Source organism: Lactuca serriola, chromosome 8 (genome assembly GCF_051521515.1).
Source record: "Lactuca serriola cultivar US96UC23 chromosome 8, Lser_US96UC23_V15, whole genome shotgun sequence".
Classification (NCBI taxonomy): domain Eukaryota; kingdom Viridiplantae; phylum Streptophyta; class Magnoliopsida; order Asterales; family Asteraceae; genus Lactuca; species Lactuca serriola.
Window position 1 is genome coordinate 193,500,297 of NC_136415.1, and position 21,443 is coordinate 193,521,739.

At 38.6% G+C, this 21,443-nt stretch overlaps 1 protein-coding gene across 4 annotated transcripts; it reads right to left on the reverse strand.

Moving 5' to 3' along the window:
* Positions 1-2,081: 2,081 nt before the first annotated feature.
* Positions 2,082-21,041, reverse strand: LOC145065557 (alanine--glyoxylate aminotransferase 2 homolog 2, mitochondrial-like). Of its 4 annotated transcripts, none has more exons than XM_079012579.1 (10): positions 20,756-21,041; positions 19,159-19,389; positions 17,916-18,086; positions 17,219-17,362; positions 16,959-17,138; positions 16,516-16,741; positions 16,130-16,243; positions 15,952-16,038; positions 15,473-15,563; positions 2,082-2,298 (listed from the first exon to the last, which is right to left on the reverse strand). In XM_079012579.1, exons 1-9 carry the CDS (start codon positions 20,987-20,989, stop codon positions 15,520-15,522), a joined length of 1,431 nt encoding a protein of 476 aa, XP_078868705.1. In that variant the 5' UTR covers positions 20,990-21,041; the 3' UTR covers positions 2,082-2,298; positions 15,473-15,519. The 4 variants fall into 4 exon arrangements, with proteins under 4 accessions (XP_078868705.1, XP_078868706.1, XP_078868704.1 ...); XM_079012580.1 differs by lacking the exon at positions 2,082-2,298 and adding an exon at positions 9,353-9,555; XM_079012578.1 differs by lacking the exon at positions 2,082-2,298 and adding an exon at positions 11,417-11,617.
* Positions 21,042-21,443: the final 402 nt, after the last annotated feature.

The window sequence follows — 21,443 nt, forward strand, 5'->3', positions numbered from 1 at the left end:
CAGTCATCTCGAGCTCTTCCCTTTGCTACTATAAGTACCTAAAAACAAAACTGAAAACTGTAAGCACAAAGCTTAGTGAGCTTCCCCAAACTACCACATATCATACACATAATCACATATAAACATTTCGTGGGCTCCGCTCCTTCATCGGGCCCCGCCCGGCATCAGACAATGTCTGGTATCGGACCCCGGCCGACATCGAGTAAAGCTCGATATATACATAAGCATATCAACAAATACCCATATAATAATAATATAACATAAGCATATAAACATTCCTCGGGCATCGCTCGGCATCGAACCGTTGTACGGAAGGCATATAAACATTCATCGGGCATCGCTCGGCATCGAACCTTGGTCCGGAAAGCATATAAACATTCATCGGGTACCACCCGGCATCGGACCTTGGTCCGGAAGCATAAAAGTATAAACACATGAAAGAATAACGAAGACATGAAGCATACAAACATTCCTTGGGCACCGCCTGACATCGGACCGTAGTCCAAAAAGCATACAAACATTCCTCAGGCATCGCCCAACATCGGATTGTAATTCGGAAAACATATAAACATACATCGGGCACCGCCCGACATCAGACCGTAGTCCAGAACACATAAATCATAAATACGGGCCGAAATTGGTGTCTTTGACCTGTTCAAACAAGAGGAAACTCACCTCAAGTGTCCTATGGTAACTGAACGTCTCTGGCCTGCGATCGGCTCTACTCAAATCCCTACATATCACAACCCTTGTAACTATTCCTTGCTTCATAACCTCTCAGGGGTCAACCTTGGTCAAAGTCAAAGTCAAGGTCAACGCTCCGAGTTGAGTCAACTCGTCGAGTTATTCGTCAACTTTTCGAGTTTCAATTATCCATAGAATCATGAAATCCCGAACCAACTCGTCGAGTTTCCCAGCAGCTCGACTAGTTTCCCCCTTTTTCATCAGGATCAGGCAATCCCAACCCAACTCGCTGATTCCCTCTATGAACTCGTCGAGTTCTTCAGTCTGACAACCCCACTTAATGCATTAAGTCCTTATTCTTCAAGTCCAAGCCCTATATTCCAGATCTAGTCAGGAAATGCCTCTAAATGGGTAAAGTTTATGAGCTTACCCATTAATAGTCACCTTAGTGAGCTTTAGCTCAAAACCTAATTTTAAAGGGCTTAAATCTTAACCCAAAAACCACCAACTCTTCAAGATAGACCATGAGGTCATAGATCTGGATTCTAGGGACAATTTGGTCGTGTAAAGCTCCCATCTTTACTCACATGCATGATCTAATAGGGCTTAAAAGACAAAAATGATGGTCTAAAGGTTGCATGGGACTTCCACGGCCAAAAACTTGGCACCTTTATGCCATGAAGTCCCCCCCCCCCCCAAAGACCCTAGATCTGAAGGGTTTGCCCAAATGAGATGTCCAAATCCCAACCATCAATATACTTGGACCAAAACATGAAGCAAAACATCCTAAGACTAGATCTAATCATGTCATGGAAAAGGTTGAAGCTTTATACCTCAGATGAATTAGAAATGAAGCCCAATTTTTGGATTTATTCTCCTCCCACACGTTCTTGCTCCTCCTTCAAGCTTCTTCTTCTTCAAACTCACCAAGAATGCACAAGATTTGCTTACAATCACCATAAATAGCTTAGGGTTTCAAGATTTTGGGTTAGAAGAGTGGAGGCTAGAAATGAGGCCAAAACCCTAGAGCTTAAGTTGTTTAAATACGGTGCAAATCCCAGATTTAGGGTTTCCCAAACCCTATCCAACTTGTCGAGTTGGTCCTCCCCAACCCGTCGAGTTAGTTTTTAAAATTCTGGTGTGCCAAAATTATTCCTACTCGTCGAGTTCTCCCCCTTGAACTCGATGAGTCGTCCTCTTTAATGAAAGTTATCCTTCCTTAATTAGCCTTCCAGATTCCAGGTGTTACATGTCTATAAAGCACCAACTTTTATGTTGGATTAGGTATTAGAATCTATTCTGGACTAAATGAGCTATGGATTTCTTGAAATAAGTCCTTAATGGGGAAAGTCATGTCATATTTAGCTCCTTTGAATATAGGGTTTGAAGTTTTGACCTTGTAGATAATCTTATCGGGTAAATTTTATAACACCAAGAAATTTTAAACCAAAATTTTCATTTTAATACTCATAAAACACATGTCTCAATATTATTTCTCAAAATCAACAACAAGTTTTCAAAACAATTATTCAAATCCAGGATCCGCAAGCATGGCTCCATATCAAAAGTGTGTGTACAATCATGTCGGTGCCTTCCCGCGATCCTCTGGGGTACCTGAAACACATAACACGTAACACGGTAAGCATGAATGCTTAGTGAGTTCCCCAAAATACCACATACAACAAATCGCCACTCGAAGTTATACTCTGTACGACCCTCTGGTCAGTGTGTCTCAGTGGGACCCTCCAGTCCCGTAGCTCGTTGGACCCTCTGGTCCGGTCTAGCTCGTTGGACCCTTCGGTCCGGTCTGGTTAAGAACCCTCTGGTCTCGTAAATCGTCGGACCCTCCGGTCCAGTCAAAATAGCACATAGCATACATAACAACAATACACATAATCTCAAGCAAACACGTATGACCTTCCGGTCCACATATAGATACCACACTAGGTAATATAGTAAGAAGACTTACCTTGAAAGATGTCTAGTAACTCTCATGCTCGATAACCTCGATCTAGCCTCCGCCTATCACAAGGATAATATTCCTAATCAATATAATCCTCACATAATCATTCTTTGAAAATGGGTAGAAGACCATTCTACCCCTCCCTAGCCTCTCATAATCAGTTTAACCAAACCCTAAGGTCAACTGAAGTCAACACCAGTCAACAGTCCAATTTGACTAGACTCACCGAGTGCACTTTTGTGACTCGGCAAGTCCATGCGTATCCTCTAAATCTTCCTAAGGCCTCACCTGACTCGTTGAGTTATCCTCCCAACTCGACGGGTCACCACTGGGTCACGGATCGCGGGGCAACCCGATCCGACTCATCGAGTCGTCTCATGGACTCGACGACTTATCTCTAATGCATTTCGTATATGATCTCCTGAGGTCAGATCTGGATCTCTAACTTATAGATTTGGCCTTCTAGCACCCATAAGTTACATAAAGGTCTGAACTTGGTGCCCATGTATGGTGTATTTTGCAAAATAACCATAAAACTCTATTAATGGCTTCCAAGCTTCAAGGTTCCATGGTTGCACCACCAAGGCTAATCACTTTCAGCCTCTTTGGAGCTAATAAGGTCCAGATCTATAACACAAGTTCGGAAAAGGGGTGTGATGCACTCAAAACCCCACCGAGGAGGTATTACATGCCCTAATCTTCCTTAAGAGGAAGATTTACTCAAATAGGGAAGAGAGGAATTCGAGTTGATACCTCCCCTGATGCTCCATGATTGTAAATCGCAGATCTACAACCTCCTCTGGTCCTTCTTTAGCTTGGATCTTCTTCTTCCTTGCAAAACACCCACTAAGAAGCTTAGATGGCTCTCTCTCTCTCTCTCTCTCTCTCTCTTACTCAACGCACTCAAAACTCGATTAGGGTTGTATCTTCTGAAAGGTAGCCGCAATAGGAGGCCCTAAGTGCCTGCAAATAGGCCTTAGGCCCGGAAAAATTAGGGTTTCGAACCACAACGCCAACTCGTCGAGTCCATTCATTAATCCTATTCATCAGTCGCGACCCTACTCGACGAGTTGAGGCACCAGCTCATCGAGTCCCTCCAAAATCCTTGAATTAAATACTTAAAACAATATACCTGGTAAACCGGATGTTATAATTCTCCCCTACTTGAATTAGATTTCGCCCTCGAAATCGCTCCTCTACAACATATAGATCTAATCCAATAACCAAACAACACCAGCGAAAGGATCTCATACCGCACAACTATGTTCCTCTCTGGACACCTGAATCTAAACAGGAACTCCTCCCTGGAAAGAGAACAGACCCATTAGCCACAACGCTACCCCTTCTGACTTTCCAGAATCTGGAGACTCTAATGGCCTGACACATATCCAAACCGCCCTCTCGAGATATCACCACGCAATTCTCTTCTCAAATAACAAACCCTGATAACTCGTCGCCCCTCTGATTCTTTAGATCTACAACTGATAGAAACAAGTCACCTGACCGGTAACTGACTACCGATCACTCATACAATACATGATAAACAATCCAGTTCATAAACCACGAGACGAAGGATCACAACAAACCAGGGACCATCCACTGAATTGCAATCAAAATTCATCTGATCAATGAACTCTTAACACCCGGTCCCTAGACACCAGAAAATGCTCATGCTCGCTGATAAGTATCCTCTGACATCTATAATCATAAACCCCAACTTACTCTTAATTATCCCTACTCCACACTGAGAACTAGGTCATCTCCCGACCCAGCAATTTAATCTCCAAAGGTTACCTAAAACATGTCCCAAAATGTCTCACTGACTTCCTTCTCAAAACAACTATCTTGGCCCAGTGACACACAAGTAACGAAGTTCTCTTTACCCCAAACAAACACTACAATCCCAACTGAAGATCGACTCAACCCCGACCTCTGTCGTCAACTTCTCATAGTTCCATGCATCTCGCGGTACCTCCCGTACCCGAGTATTGACCTACATAGGTCAAAGACATCAGATGACAAACAATGCTCCTCAACATGGAACTCATCTCAGAATCTAGAATCTCCTCTGGCTTACCCAACGCACCACTAGATCCAAACTCAACTCGAGAGTTTGGTCCGACCCAGAGTTGGAACCACTTGTCCCAATGAAGCACTCAACTCATGACTCATGACCCACAACCCGCGTGTATACCAGTACTCCAATTCCCTTTTGTTGCGATAACCACAACTCAATTTAGAATATAACGGTTCGGGAAAAATATGGAGACCCCAGTCTCGCCCCTGGTTCGACCACCAGGCTCCCAAATACTCAAATATTAGGGCTACCCAAGCCTAAAACTCTTTTGCGTCGTGCTCCGGTCGGAGAGTACTTCATTACAACACCCTCTCGCCGACTAGTGAGTACTACGTCTCCCCGCAGTATCACAACACCTTCTCGCTGACTAATGAGTACTACGGCTCCACGCAGCATCACAACAACCTCCCGCTGACTAGTGAGTACCACGGCTCCCCGCAACATCACAACAATCACCTGCTGACTAGTGAGTACTATGGCTCCCCGCAGCATCACAACCACCTCCTGCTGACTAGTGAGTACTATGGCTCCCCGCAGTATCACAACAACCTCTCACTGACTAGTGAGTACTACGGCTCCCCGCAGCATCACAACAACCTCTCACTGACTAGTGAGTACTACGGCTCCCCGCAGCATCACAACAACCTCCCATTGACTAGTGAGTACTATGGCTCCCTGCAGCATCACAATAACCTCCCACTGATTAGTGAGTACTACGGCTCCCCGCATCATCACAACAACCTCTTACTGACTAGTGAGTACTACTGCTCCCCACAGCATCACAATTCTGACGGAAACCGCCACGACCAAACCCCTTTCTTCGCTGCAATCCATATTCTTAAATAACCTCACTTGCTGCCATTAGCCGAAGGGCTCCCACTTGAACCATAGATACATGATACACCACTTTCCGTCTCAAACTCAAGACCCAAAATAATCCGAAATTCAAGGCATTAAACTTGGATACCACGGTACACCATTTCAGAACCTCATGATGTCTTGCCTCAGCCACTGACCTCCTACTTACGACATCATACTCTGATATGCAACGCATCCCTACAAAATTTCTTCCACCACTGATCTTCCTGTCACACAACCCGGAATTCCGGAATATTCCAATTCTCAAATTAAAACACGGAGAAATGGTCAATGACTCAAAAATGTTGACGACAATCCGAAACTCCCACCTATAATGTTCAGAACTCATGCAAGCATACTCATAACGACCCAACAGTTGGTTGTCTAATCAACTTCTGCCCTTCCCAACTACATATACCAGCCTATACATTGCACCAAAAATTCTCAACCCCCGAACTAATCTTACGAGCCAACCCCCCTCAAATTCACCATTGTAGCCTTGAGGAATTCCTAACCACCACAAGGTCTCCTACCAACAGCCACTTTTCGTGGAGACCCTCATCCTTTTTCGAACACACACAACATGCATTACCTTGCTCTACACCTCACCTCGACCACCAATAACCCTGGTTTCACAAATCCGTTCCGCAGGTCTCTATATCTAGTTCTCTAACCGCTCTTGAACAAATCTCTGATCCCTTCAATAAAATTACCCGGTTCTCCCCCACTTTAGGGTCCGACCCATCACCGATTCGTGCATTAACAATCTATCCTACAGATTGCTTTTACCAGTAACATCGCATCTACTCCAGGAAGGTACTATGCAACGCTCGATGGTCTCCCCGCTAGAGATCAAGCAACTCCAAATACCCCGATTCTCAAATGAAATCCTCATAAACTTCTCATCATGACTGCCTCTAGTCATTCAGAATCTCATACCATCACATTACTGGACATCTCAACTGTCCAGTAGAACCCTGACTCTTAGTCTGGAAATAAAGAACTATCATATTCCTCATCCCCGGCTCCTCAGCCAACGTTCCATCACGTGAGTTATCATAAGAGCGGAGACCTCATTACCACACTTGATACTCATCATAAACAATAAGGGTCACTGCCCCGATATACTACTCTTGATCATCCGACATTGCAGCTAATACATGACATACTATACTCAAATAGAATGTATCCTTGTCGTTGACTATATCAGTCTCCACTGACAACCTGCTCGTGCTACATCATTACCTCGCGGCAAACATACTGCCCAAATACTCTAGTGGAAGATCGCCATCAATGCTAACCCGCAAGGTTTACCCCAAGCTCAGAAACCGAAATCTCAACACCTCTTATGTTTCCCACAGGAAACGAAAATAGCACAACTTTGGTCACAGAAAGTGACATCTCCTCTGCCGGCCGATCGCTCAATTTAGACCGCACTCCTCCATAGATCACCATCTTCTACTCATCCCTGAGTCTTGCTACTCCAACTGGCATCTCACCAAAAATCCCTCGGAAACTAACTCGATTACCCTTTCAAGGTATGCTCCATCGAAACTCATTCAATATGGCCTTCTGGCCCCGTACTCTTTCACATCTGATCTCAGTCTGACTTACCACATCGGAATAACTAATAAACCAGAAGCACTAACTGTCACGAGTCTTGGTACTCAAACCATGTGACCACCTCTTGACCTGCTATGAATCATGGTACCCGAACCATGTTATCTCCTTTTAATCTACTACGGATCATGGTACTCGACCCATGTTCTCTCTTCTCAATCTGCCTTAAATCATGGTACTCGAACCATGACATCACCTCTCGAGCTGCTACATATCAGGGTGCTCGAACCATGACATTACCTCTCGATCTGCTACAAATCATGGTACTCAAACCTTGACATCACCTCTCGATCTGCTACAAATCATGGTACTCGAACCATGACATCACCTCTCGATCTGCTACAAATCATGGTACTCGAACCATGACATCACCTCTCGATCTGCTACAAATCATGGTACTCGAACCATGACATCACCCCTCGATCTGCTACAAATCATGGTACTCGAACCATGACTTCACCTCTCAATCTGCTACTTAGATCCTCCGGAATACTCCCTGCATCGAGTATGGTTCCTCTGCTTTCAGTATTACGGGCCTATACTATCTGCCACATCTACCCATACTTTCTACACGGACCATCCCAGAGTCCCAAAGTAGCTGCTCAACCTTCTCAATCACCAATCCCGTCACGCGTGCTCGCTTCCCAGTGAAATGCTCTACTCTGTTAGCGTACTCATTCGACTAAGGTCACTCCCTAGGCTCTTCCTAGGTTCTCACTCTTCCCCACCATCAACTGCTGAGAAACTCCTTATGATGCCAGTCATCTACTTCCTGAATATCTTCACATTCACTTGGAAGCAGACTCCCATCATCGGGAGTTCCATAAAGCACGAAGCAAGCAGCATTCGAGCATCGAATAAACACGTAAAACTCACTCTAGGTTACAACTCTATTTTCTCTACTCATACTCAACAGGTGTCACTGAAATCAAGCAACTCTACCGCACGCGGGCATCTATCTACTCTCTCAGTAGACTCCACAAATGCTCATCTAGGCATCTCTCCTAGATTACTCCTCTACTCAACTCCCTCTCTAAAAAGGATTCCTGCTCGATACTCTTACTCAGCACATACTCGAAAGCACATCACGGATAACCACAACTCCTAGGCTAAGGCATCACAAATCAGACCACTCTAGTCCTAAAATATGAAATACATAGCCTATCTCTAGCATGCATAATATCTCATAACATATCTCATAAATATCTCATAGTACATAAGTAAGGGTATTTTGGGAAATCATAGTTCAGGCTCTGGCTGATTGTACACACTACTATTTCCGCTCTTTTGGAATATTTTACTCTTTTTTAGAAAAATTGTCTCTTTTTGAAAACTTTTCTCAAATCCTCAGTTTGATTTCAGATATGCCCGGAGGTGTATCCGAATCCCTCAAACCAATGCTCTGATACCAACTTGTAACACCAAGAAATATTAAACAAAGATTTTCATTTTAATACTCATAAAACACATGTCTCAATCTATGCAGTTATCGCGGTCAAAATTTCAATAGCGGTCACATGCCGCTATTTGAGATCGCGGTTATCACGGTGGTATAGCGGTGCTATAGCAGTTTTTTTTACTATTACTTATAATTTATAATTTTATATTATATTTATATTGAATTTATATATTTGAGTATTAATACTATAAGTCTATATAGAATTAGTATCATCAAATCTAAAAAATTATATAAAAACATAGCATAATCTTCTATTATAGTAATATGGAAATTAGGTAGTGTCAAAAGTGTCAAATAGAGTTTAATTGCATTGCACAGGTTCAATATCGTATTAGTAGGTCGTGGTTGATTTAAGGAGTTAAGTCCCAAGTCGTAGCATCATAGGTGTAGGTCGATTTACAAAAAACATTAATGGAGTCCAACCATAGCAGCTCAAGTCTTTGTTAGGATAGAAAGAGATGAGAAAGAGAGTTGTCGGAAGACGTAGTTGCTATGCATGCTTTTAGTTATGTTAGTTGTTCGAGCTTTTTAAAATGAAAGTATAGTGAGATCATTAAAAGTAGTTTTTCATTGACAAAGTAACCAAATGGCCCAAAATGTGAACGAAAATGGAATAGCGCCGAAATAGCGGTTATTGAAATAGCGGTAAATAGTGCCGCTAATAGCAGTACCACGAACTGAAAACGCTAAATTGAAAATAGCGGTTCTTGACCTCCGCAAAATGTTATTGTGCCGATATAGCGCGCAATTGATAGCTTAGGTCTCAATATTACTTCTCAAAATCAACAACAAGTTTTCAAAACAATTATTCAAATCCAGGATCCACAAGCATGGCTCCATATCAAAAGTGTGTGTACAATCATTCCGGTGTCTTCCCGCGATCCTCTAGGGTACCTGAAACACATAACATGTAACACAGTAAGCACGAATGCTTAGTGAGTTCCCCAAAATACCACATACAACAAATCGCCACTCGTGGCTATACTCTGTATGACCCTCTGGTCAGTGTGTCTCAGCGGGACCCTCCAGTCCCATAGCTCGTTGGACCCTTGGTCCGGTCTAGCTCGTTGGACCCTCCGGTCCGGTCTAGTTGAGAATCCTCTGGTCTCGTAAATCGTCGGACCCTACGGTTCGGTTAGAATAGCACATAGCATACATAATCACAATACACATAATCTCAAGCAAATACGTATGACCTTCCGGTCCACACATAGATACCATACTAGGTAATGTATAGTGAGAAGACTCACCTCGAAGGATGTCTAAAAACTCTTGTGCATGATAACCTCGATCTAGCCTCCGCATATCACAAGGATAATATTCCTAATCAATATACTCCTCACATTGTCATTATTAGAAAACGGGTAGAAGACCATTCTACCCCTCCCTGGCCTCTCATAATCGGTTTAACCAAATCCTAAGGTCAACTGAAGTTAACACCAGTCAACAGTTCAATTTGACCAGACGCGTCGAGTGCACTTGTATGACTCGGCGAGTCCATGCGTATCCTCTGAATCCTCCTAAGGCCTCACTCGACTCGTTGAGTTATCCTCCCAACTCGAAGGGTCACCACTGGGTCACGGATCGCAGGGCAACCCGATCTGACTCGTCGGGTCGTCTCATGGACTTGGCAAGTTATCTCTAATGCATTTCGCATATGATCTCCTGAGGTCAGATCTGGATCTCTAACTTATAGATTTGGCCTTCCAGCACCCATAAGTTACGTAAAGGTCGAACTTGGCGTCCATGCATGGTGTATTTTGTAAAATAACCATAGATATCCATTAATGTCTTCCAAGCTTCAAAGTTCCATGGTTGCACCACCAAGGCTAATCACTTTCAGACTCTCTGGAGCTAATAAGGTCCAGATCTAAAACACAAGTTCGGAAAAGGGGGTGTGATGCACTCAAAACCCCACCGAGGAGGTATTATATGCCCTAATCTTCCTTAAGAGGAAGATTTACTCAAATAGGGAAAAAAAAGTAATTCGAGTTGATACCTACCCTAATGCTCCTTGATTGTAAATCGCAGATCTATAACCTCCTCTGGTCCCTCTTTAGCTTGGATCTTCTTATTCCTTGCAAAACACCCACCAAGAAGCTTAGATGGCTCTCTCTCTTGCTCAAAGCACTCAAAACTCGATTGGGGTTCTCTCTGCTGAAAGGTAGCCGCAATAGGAGGCCCTAAGTGCCTTTAAATAGGCCTCAGGCCCGCAAAAATTAGGGTTTCTGGCCACGGCGTTGACTCGTCGAGTTGGCTCGCCGACTCGTCGAGTCCATTCATTAATCCTAGTCATCAGTCGCGACCCTAGTTGACGAGTTGAGGCACCAACTCGTCGAGTCCCTCCAAAATCCTTGAATTAAATACTTAAGACAATATACCTAGTAAACCGGATGTTACAAATTTGGAAACTTTATCCTTTTAGACCTTGTTTCGAACCAGATCTGAAATTTGGAGCCTTTGGGATCGAAGAAAACAACTTAATCCATTAAGTTATTGAAAACCCAGTGCCCACGACGTGGATTAGGTCACCACGGTGTGTTGGTGGGGAAAATCGTGACTGGCTGTTATTGGAGGACCACAACGTGGACATAGGTGGCCACGACGTGGCGGTTGACTAAGGTCAACGTTGACCGTTGACTTTGACCATTAACCTTTGGCCTGAGTTGACTTTTGGTCAAACACCTATTTTGGAGGAAGAGCTCAAGGTTTATTTGGTTTGACTGATTAGGTGGTGAGTTGTAACATCCCAAAATTCATGATCAAAAATTTCTTTTTTTAAATATTATATAAAACCATAGTTATCAAAACATTCCATCAAAACACAAATCAAAGTATTTCAAAACATTATTATCAGAGTTTGCAAATCAAAACATCAAAGTAAACATCCCAGGCTAAACATCATGGTGTGTGCAATGCAGTCATCCTGAGCTCTTCTCTTTGCAACTGGAAGTACCTAAAACCAAAACTGAAAACCGTAAGCACGAAGCTTAGAGAGTTCCCCATACTACCACATACTATACACATAATCACATATCATGGGCCCCCGCCCGACCTTCCTCGGGCCCCACCCGACATCAGGCCCTGTCTATCATCAGGCCCCGTCTGGCATAGAGCCCCGCTCGGTATACATATTTGTTTCTCCCAGGCCCCACCTGTCACTGAGCCTCACCCTTTATACAAATACAAACAATATCATATAATCTTGCTAGCACATAAAGAATCATACACAATACTATACGTTCAAGTCCTAAGGCCTCGCATATCATGGGCCCCACCCCTACTCTACTAATGATGAGATATGGAACCCTGTCCACACTCCGCTAGTCGTGAGATACGGGCCCCCGCCCATACTCACTTCCCTATCCAGGAAAATACAAGTATCACACAGACCACAAGTATAACTAAACATGCACATAGTCATCAGGTACCACCCGACATCGAACCGTAGTCCGGAAACATACAATCATAAATAGTGCCAAGGGCTAACCCCCAGGTCTTCCTACTATACATAAACAAAATGGGCCGACATTGGTGCCTTTGACCCATGCAAACAGTGAGGAGACTCACCTCAATTGTTAAAGCTCACTGCAAGAAATCCCTAGTTGTAGCCCTGCCAACTCCCCGAGCTAACAATGCTAAAATATCAACCAATTAGCAATTGGTTCCAAACCATAATCCATAGTCCTTACTTGGGGTGAAATGACCGTTTCACCCTTGGCCCAACAATAATCACAATCAAAGGTCCAAACTCAAAACCAACAAGGCACAAACTATAAAGTCCATAAAAGCCCATCAATGGCCCAATTTTCAAAATTGGGCCCAACCCCATATAGGCCTTACCCTAAAGCCCAATAATTCCTGGTCCAATGATTTTCCGATGGCCCAAAGATCCAAGCCCATTAGGCTCAATCAAGGCCTAACTACGTTGGAACCACTAAGGCCCAATTTACCATCCAAGGCCCATTAGGGTAAGCCCAGTAAGGCAAGCCCAACCAGAAGTCCATTACTCTAAAATCCTTAGTCTATTATAAGCCCAAACCAAAGGATAAGTCCAAGACCAAGCTAGCCAACAATCAAAGAGTCCAAAACTTGCACGGGAGATGCTCACATCGTAAGCACCTTATGCTCACGTCGTGAGGTCATTATTTCTGCCCAGAAGCTTCCTCGAACACGCTCTCATGTCGTGAGGTCTTATTCCTCACGTCGTGAGACCAGATCTGACAAAAAAAAATGAGCATTAAGCTCCTAATCATGGGACAGTCTAGAGGGTCTCCCTTGACCCCAAGGGCCATAAAAATCGTAGCTTCTTAGTCATGTATGTCCAATACATGACTCAAACACCAATTTAGGTCAAAATGAGGGGAAAAGGACCAAAACTCAAGCTTGGAGTCCAAAACCATGACCAAAATCCAGATCTAGAACTTATAGGACTTAAGATACCATCATAATCCATAAAGTTGCCAACTTTGTGGATTCCATGCATACTAACCAACATTTCAAGCCATAAAATGCATGGAAACTTAGATCTAGTAAGCAAGGAGAGGAAAGGCATGAGCTTAAGGACTTACAAAAGTCTAAAAGCTTCACAACTAGCTGATGACGAAACCAAGAAGCTAACCAATACACAACCAATGATCGTCTTCTCCTTAATGGGCTTCAAAGGACCCAAATACTCTTGAAAAACACCAAGAATGATCAAGGACTTCAATGGGGCTAAGATTAAGGTTTCCAGAGGTCTTGAGAGTGAAAGAGGCTGAGGAGAAGCAACCCTAATCATCTCATACCTTTAAATACCCAAAAATAAGGGTTCTGGAGCATCAGGCGCTTCTCACGTCGTGAGCACTTCATGCTTACGTCATGAGCCTTAAATGAGCTTGGCCAACAAGTCAACGATCACTCACCCGAACCACTCCAACTTCAAACGACCATAACTTCTTCGTTTCAACTTCGTTTTTGACGTTCTTTATATCCACGGAAAGGTGAAGAGAAGCTCTACAAATCAATAAACTTATCCTCGCCTCAAAACTTTCCGAACAAACATCCAAAATTCATAAAGAGCTCTAACTGCCACTTTACCGATATACCCTTTGGCTCCAAGGCACCACCCAAACTCTCAGATCACCTCAATTCCCTTATCCGTACCTACATGGGTCTAGATCTCTCTTTTCCAAAGGCCTTAAGCCTTATGATAACCTATCTTTAGGCCACAGTCCCAAATTAGGAAAGCGATTCGGAACAGGGCGTTACATGCGTAGCAGTGGTACTCTGTCAGTGAGAGCATTAGCAGTAGAGCATTTTCTGTAAGGTGAGTCTTCTCACGACACTTGTGGGTCGAAGACGCCAATACCGGCCATAACAAGATGCACACGGTATAGGTAACGAGAAGTGATATTATTGTTGATGTGACACCTTATAACCCGGTCATAACAAGATGAACACGATCCCCCTTTCTAGTTGAGGGGGTGTTAAGGCACAACTCGATGTAACTACCACAAGCAAAAACGAGAAATGTGATTGGCTTTTGCTTTCATCAACCAATCAAATTCTTTCTTTCTTCTTCTATTTCTACCTCTTAACATGCTATAATATATGAACATCACCCCACTTCTAGTTATTTTTGTGTTGACATATGTCATGACAAATGCTCTAATGTAAACAGGATGCGATGTTGTATGGTTCTCATTATTATTATTATTATCATTTTATTATTATAATTTTGATGTGGGTATTTTTATTTAATATGATAGTAGATTGGTGGCATAGAAAGTATGGGATATCAATATTAAGTTATAGTAATTATCTAATAATAGGATTTAGAGTGTATTTGGTAAAAGTAGATTCTACTAGAATCATTATAGAGTAGTGGTCTTTTTTTTTTTAAATTGTGTGACAAAAATAACTTTAAATTGTTGAAAAATGTAAAACAATTTAAACTACAAAAAACTAAAAACTATCAAAAATCACTTGAATGAGTTGTTCTGGATTTGAAGTTTTTTTTTCTATAACATAAAATTTTAAGCTTGTACTTCCGTAACTCTTCATTTAATTAAAATAGTTCTTTAAACATAAAAGTTAAAAGTTTTTAAAATCTATCAAAAAGTCGTTGACAAGTACAACAAGAATATAACAATATAATTTTATCTATTTGTGAAGTATCACATTCTATATATTTTTTTTCTATTATAATATTTATTTTTTATTGAGACATTGTGTTTAAAAAACTCTAAATAGTAATAATTATACATCAAGTTTTATACTAGGATATAATAACTTGAAAATTCAATCAAATTATAATAATAACAATTGATCTGTATATGAATAACATTATCAATAATCAAATAGATTATATTTTTCAAAAATACAATACTATTATAATTATAAATAAAAAAAATGCTATAATAAATAAGTTGCATTTAACCATATTGCATTTTAATAAAATAACTGGAACACACAATAAACTTTAAATCAATCATAATTCATAAGCTTCACTTTTTTTAGATTGCATACATTTTAGAAGAACATAAAGTTTTAATTGATTAATTAGCAACGATATAATTATTCAAGGAGTAAGACCAGAACAAGAACAACGAGATGTTGTCAAATACGATAAAGGAAAAGGAAATAGCCTTTAAAATTATATAAATTATAATGACATTTTTATTTAGAAAGTGAATATATAACAGATACAAAGAGAGTCAACGAGCTGTTGACCCTTACAATTTTTATCAATATTGCCCAACATTTTAATCACACACATTTTCCCATAATTTATATCAAACAAATATATGATAAATTCATTATGTCTTACTTTATAAATAGCACACATACAAGATGCTTTTTGGGCATGCCCCATCTTCATAGCTTTGAAATCGAGTAGTCCATCACATCCACAAGAAAATCTACACAAGTTTTGAAAATTTAATTGTATGAAAAAAAAAGTCTAAATACAAGAAATAACAACATATTTTCATTTACTTGTGTACTATAGCATCCTATTTTCATTTTCTTCCATTACAACTTACAAATTTACAACATTGTACTCTCAAAACTCTACCCAATTATAGCATCGTACTTTCAATTTAATTTTCTTAAATCTACCCTTGAAATTGGTTTATATTTGGATGAAATTGCTATAATTATATAGATTTTTCACAATACAATGTCGGATAGAAAAAAAAAACAAAATTTGGATGCTATAAATTATAATAAACTAATTAATAAAAATATGATGCTATTTCTAGCAATTATCCGAGATGAAAAAGAAGCAAAAGTGAAACAAAAACACACCTGCATCTTCTTTAGTGAAGCATAGCGGTGGAGTGATTCTGAAAACATTTCCATAGAATCCACCTTTTCCAACCAATACCCCTAAATCTATAAACACATATAAAGCAAGTGTACCTTTTTTTTACATAACTAACAAATAGAAAATAAATAAAAATATCGATAAAAGTCCGAAAATTACCTTTCATTGTCTCCATTATCTCCAGTATTTCGGTCTTTGCAGGAGTTTTGAGTTTGCGATCAGTAACTAACTCAACTCCAAGTATTAGCCCTCTTCCGCGAACATCCCCAATAACTTTATTCATCATAAAATATACAAGTCAGATATTGTTTCTTTCTTACTTAATAGACTTAATTTGTAGCGTACATAGTCTGATAAACTATATACGAGTTTTGCTTTTTTACTTAATGCAAAAAGAACCACATGAGCACATAATTGGAAAAATAGGCACAAATTTGAAATTTGCCCTCACTTATTTTTCCATTCAATTTTCTCAATTTTACTTCCATTTTCCCAAATATTTTTTTATAAACACATAATTGGAAAAATGGGCACGAATAACTTACTTTCGTGCTTATCTTTGAGAGAGGTGAGACGTTGCTTTAAATAAGATCCAACGACATGAGCATTTTCTTGAAGATTTTCTCTCTCAATAACTTTGAGAACCGCATGGCCCGCAGCAGTACAAACTGGGTTTCCGCCAAACGTATTGAAATAACTTCGACGGGTTAAAACTTTCGCGATTTCTGGTGTAGTCACCACCGCACCAAGCGGAATCCCATTTCCAATACCCTGTGATAACATTGTACTTTCAGTTCTTTTTCTTATTCTGACATTATATTTTGAAAATTCTACCCAACTGCATCGCATTATATACTAATTTTTTTTCTTATAAAATGGTGAAAATTATTTCATATTTGGTAGATTTTTTGAAATTACAATGTTGTAATGAAAATCAACACAAATCAATAAAAAGTACATTGTTATATCATGTATATATAATATATACCTTTGCCATTGTGACTATATCGGGCACAATTCCTTGGTTTTGGAATCCCCAAAAGTTAGTTCCGGTGCGTGCAAATCCCGCTTGAACTTCATCCGCGATCATAAGTCCACCTGCTTTCTTAATAGTTTTATAAACCGGAGGTAAATAATTTGGTGCCAATTCAACAATTCCTCCAACACCCTACAAAAGATTAAAAAAATTATATATGTATTAGATTTTTTGTTAAATAAAATTAACTATTTATTTATTTTATATTTTACCTGGATTGCTTCAAAAATAAAACCAGCAACATTTCCAGAAGTTCCATACTGGATCAAGTCGTCGACATCTTTGGCATACTTTTCTCCATCCGACCCGAATTGTCCTCTATACGGATCTGGATTTACTGCGTGATGGACCCCGCTCTAATGAAAAAAAAAATTATTATATTAAACTAAGTTATTTAGTTAAGTGAAAGGGAAAAAGATTATTTGTGAAACGTTATTGAATAAAACTGTACATTTAATCCTACAATGTTTTATTTAAAAATAGGGGATGGCCCTACACATGACACATAAAGTAGCTTAAGTAGAGGATTACTAAGAAACTATAATAATTTAATAAGGACAAAATATAGATGTCGCCTAATTAAAGAATACCCGAAAACGACATAGTAGCGTTGTCATGATATCGTTTATGGAGCGATGATACTGATGACTAATAACTATTATGAAAAAACACGCAAACGTAACGTTTGGCATATTCTAATAACACTACAAAATTAGGTAGTGTGTTTTATAACGTAATGTCACTTAAAGTGACAAAAAAAACCATGTTTTATAGTGAATTACAAAAAACAAACATGTGGCTAAAAACCACTTGAATTATTTGTGTAAATCATACGGAGTAACTATTTTGTTGGTATATTTGATTTAATATTATTTAACAATCTAGTTTATTTTAATTATTGAAATTTACCTGAACAACATTAAATTTCCAGTTAGATTGAGCTGTAGCACCCATTGTACCGGCTGCGTTCCCATGGTACGCGTTCCTTAATGATATGATGTCTTGGCAACCGGTGTACAATCGTGCGATCATCAGTGCGAGTTCGTTAGCCTCTGTACCCGAATTCGTAAAAAACACCACCTGTGTAACACCATCAAAGTTTAAATTTATCACTAAAAGGTTATAAAAAAAAGTTTTTGTTGTATATGACAAGATTATATTGTGTTTGATATATATGACACCAATACTAAAAGTAGAACCGATGTGAATGTGACATAATTGAAAATTTTTGTACCACAAAAAAAATAGTAAAATGTTAGTGGTCAATGAGAGAAAAACTGCAATTTTTGTGAAATGGACTTCAAAATTTTTCCAGAGTTATTTTAAATTATGAAGATGAGAAGGACATTCATGTTTTTTGCATACAGACTTTACAATGAGCATGATAGTTATATATTTATTATAAAATTGTTAGAAAACATCGAGGCCCGTTTGTACATAATTGGTTGTAGTTGTTGGTTATGCATTGGATTAGACATAAACCTTATGTTGTATTAATGCATAATAAGTTGTAGATTGACATGTATTAAAATGAGACTCAACCCGATGTGAAAGAGACATAAAGACTATTCTATATCATAAAAGTAATAATATAAAATGTTCATTAATAATGTCCGGTTCTATCCCGTCCAAAACTAAAAATCCCTTCTTATCATCATTCATCAGCATCTAATCCTTACTTTGTATATGCATTATATTAACTTTATGACTCCTTTGTTTATTAAAATAAACCAATTACTTGTTCAATGAACCTAGACAAATTGTAATTTTTGTCCTAGTTAAAATTGTAATTTTTTTTTTTTTTTGTTCTATTAAAAGATGTCGAACCGTATGAAATAGAGACTCGTTTCTAATCTTTTCTCTTTTTTTTTCTGTTCAAAAAACATAAATACACTCTCTTTTCACGTTATCTACTTAACAATATAAATTTTACTTTTTATAATGTTAATAAGGGATGTGACAATCCAATCCTTACTTTGTACAACATGTATTGATTATTATGTTAACTTTGTGGGTCCTTTGTTTACTAAACACAAACCAATGGTTGTTCAATGAACCTAGACAAAAGGCATGTTAAGTACCACACCTGAATAAAACAACGGTTTATAGATGGTGGTAGTAAGGTAGGTAGAGTAGCTAGACTATAGAGTACCTTGAGGTCGCCGGGCATTTTTCCGGCGAGAGCAGCGGCGAAATCTGCCATGGAGTGGTTGAGATAGAGAATGGTGGAGTGTTGTAAGGTGGTGGTTTGATTGATGATTGCTTTGACCACGTCAGGGTGACAGTGACCACAATTCACAGTAGCAATCCCTCCAAAACCATCGAGAAATCTTCGCCCATTCTCATCGAATAAATATTGCATTTTCCCATGTACAATGTTTAACTGTTTCACCACAAATATATAACGTCATCTCAAGTAATCGAAACTGATAATATCTTTTTTTTTTTTTAAATCATGTTTGTCACATAATATATAATAAGGTCATTTCATGACGTTTTATAAACAATTTCATGGTGTTCATTTTAATTTTTATTATTGTAAACTATTTTATTAAAGTGTTTACAAAATAAAATTCGTTTTTTGCAAAATTGTTTTATAGATGGTCACTATAAAAATCCTTTTATAATGCGATTCCAATAACATCGTCATTTTCGAAATAATTAGCTTTCAAGATAATGATTTTACTTTGAAAAAGATGTCAGTTTTGTAATTATATATAAAAAAACATTTCGGAAGAAAAAAAAAACGTTTTTATTTTGCGAATCATGTCCAAAATCATTAGTTTATTTAGATTTTTTCTTGCGATATGACCCACACATATTGGTCTTTTAAATAATAAGGAATTTAATTACAAACAACAATATATAATGAAATATAATAATTATCAATTAAATTTATATATTTTAATGAGTTAATATTATAGAATAACAACTAATAATAATCAATTTACTCTTTTGGTTACTTATCATTTAATTATACTCAAGAAGGCAAACAAGTTTTTTTCGTTACATCAATGAAATAGATCCCAACCAGGTAATTATGTCATATTGGATCACATAATGAATATCATGTTAAACAGACATAAGTAAATAAATTGTCTCATATTAGATATCAAGTAAATGCCAAGTACAATTCAATATCGGTTTATCGGGTTGAAATTCATGTAATAGTAATAAAAAGTATATTTATTGATTTATCGATTATTATTAAAATTTTGAGTGGCCAGAAAACAAAACAATTGAATATTATTTGGTGGTCATTTTGTAATATTAACTCTTTCTTGATTAATTAACCCACATATGACAGTAATTATATAAAACTTTTTTCTATAATTTTAATTATTTTTCTATTTATGTTTCTAAATAGCAAACAAAAATTTTCATGATTTATTACATTTTCTTTCGACCAACAAACGTATAATGAAATATAATAAACCTTTTCTTACTATGTAAACTCCATTTATTCGTGATTTAATAACAATAACAAGAGATTCAATAGAATCTAAAGCCTTTTTCTCTTCTTTTCACCACATCTTTCCCACCCCAAAATGTCATCATCTTAAGTCCCACGATCCCATACAATGATTTGATATTTTCTTCTATTACTTTTTGGTTCTTAATTGCAATAAATTATAATAAGTTTTATAAACCTAATAATTCATGATGTGCAAGTTACTTTGTAACATCGGAAATTTAAATGTGGATAAGATCATTAATGCATAAGGTATAATTTATATTTAATAACATACTGGTTTCTTGTAGAAGCAGAACATGGCAGGGCTAAGAAACTCTTTACGCTTACGGAGGATCTCCTCGGCGGTAGGACCAGTGTACGGCGGAGGAGAGTAATCGAAAGCTGGTATGATCGGAACTCCACCGGATTCTTCAATCGATGATTGCCGTTGAGCTAGTTGAGAGAAACATCGCCGGAATTGATCTCTTCCGGAGGTTCGCCTCCGCAATGAGGTTGCGAATCTGTGCATCTCTCTTGGTTGTTGTGTGTTTCTTTCTCTATCTCCGAAGAAAATGAAGAAGTCGATGTGATTATTTATAGGGAGAGAGAGAGAGAGAGAGAGAGAGAGAGAGAGAGAGAGAGAGAGAGAGAGAGAGAGTAGTGATGTGTAACGTGGAGTGTGTGCTCATCCATTTACTAATACTTACCCTAGCGTACGTATTTCATGAGGGTAAAATTTATAGTTATTTTGAAACGATTGTTTTAGTGAACGTATGGTTGATAAAATCTTGTTAGTCGTTCACAATTTAAATGTTTAAAAAAGATAAGGATTAATGTCAAGATATTCTAATTAATAATTATTTATAGGTAAATATACAAACTTCATGTTGGAAAAACAAGAATCTTTCCTATTAGAATTCTAATTAATAATTATTTATAGGTAAATATACAAACTTCATGTTGGAAAAACAAGAATCTTTCCT

Bases quoted from the DNA above. Each gene is read 5' to 3' on its own strand.
- LOC145065557 (XM_079012579.1), bottom strand. From the start codon at position 20,989: ATGCACAGATTCGCAACCTCATTGCGGAGGCGAACCTCCGGAAGAGAT. The intron at 17,139-17,218 runs GTAAAATATAAA...AATCTTTTGTAG, and splicing joins TTATTTTTGAAGCAATCCAG to GGTGTTGGAGGAATTGTTGA. The intron at 16,742-16,958 runs GTATATATTATA...ATGTTATCACAG, and splicing joins ATATAGTCACAATGGCAAAG to GGTATTGGAAATGGGATTCC.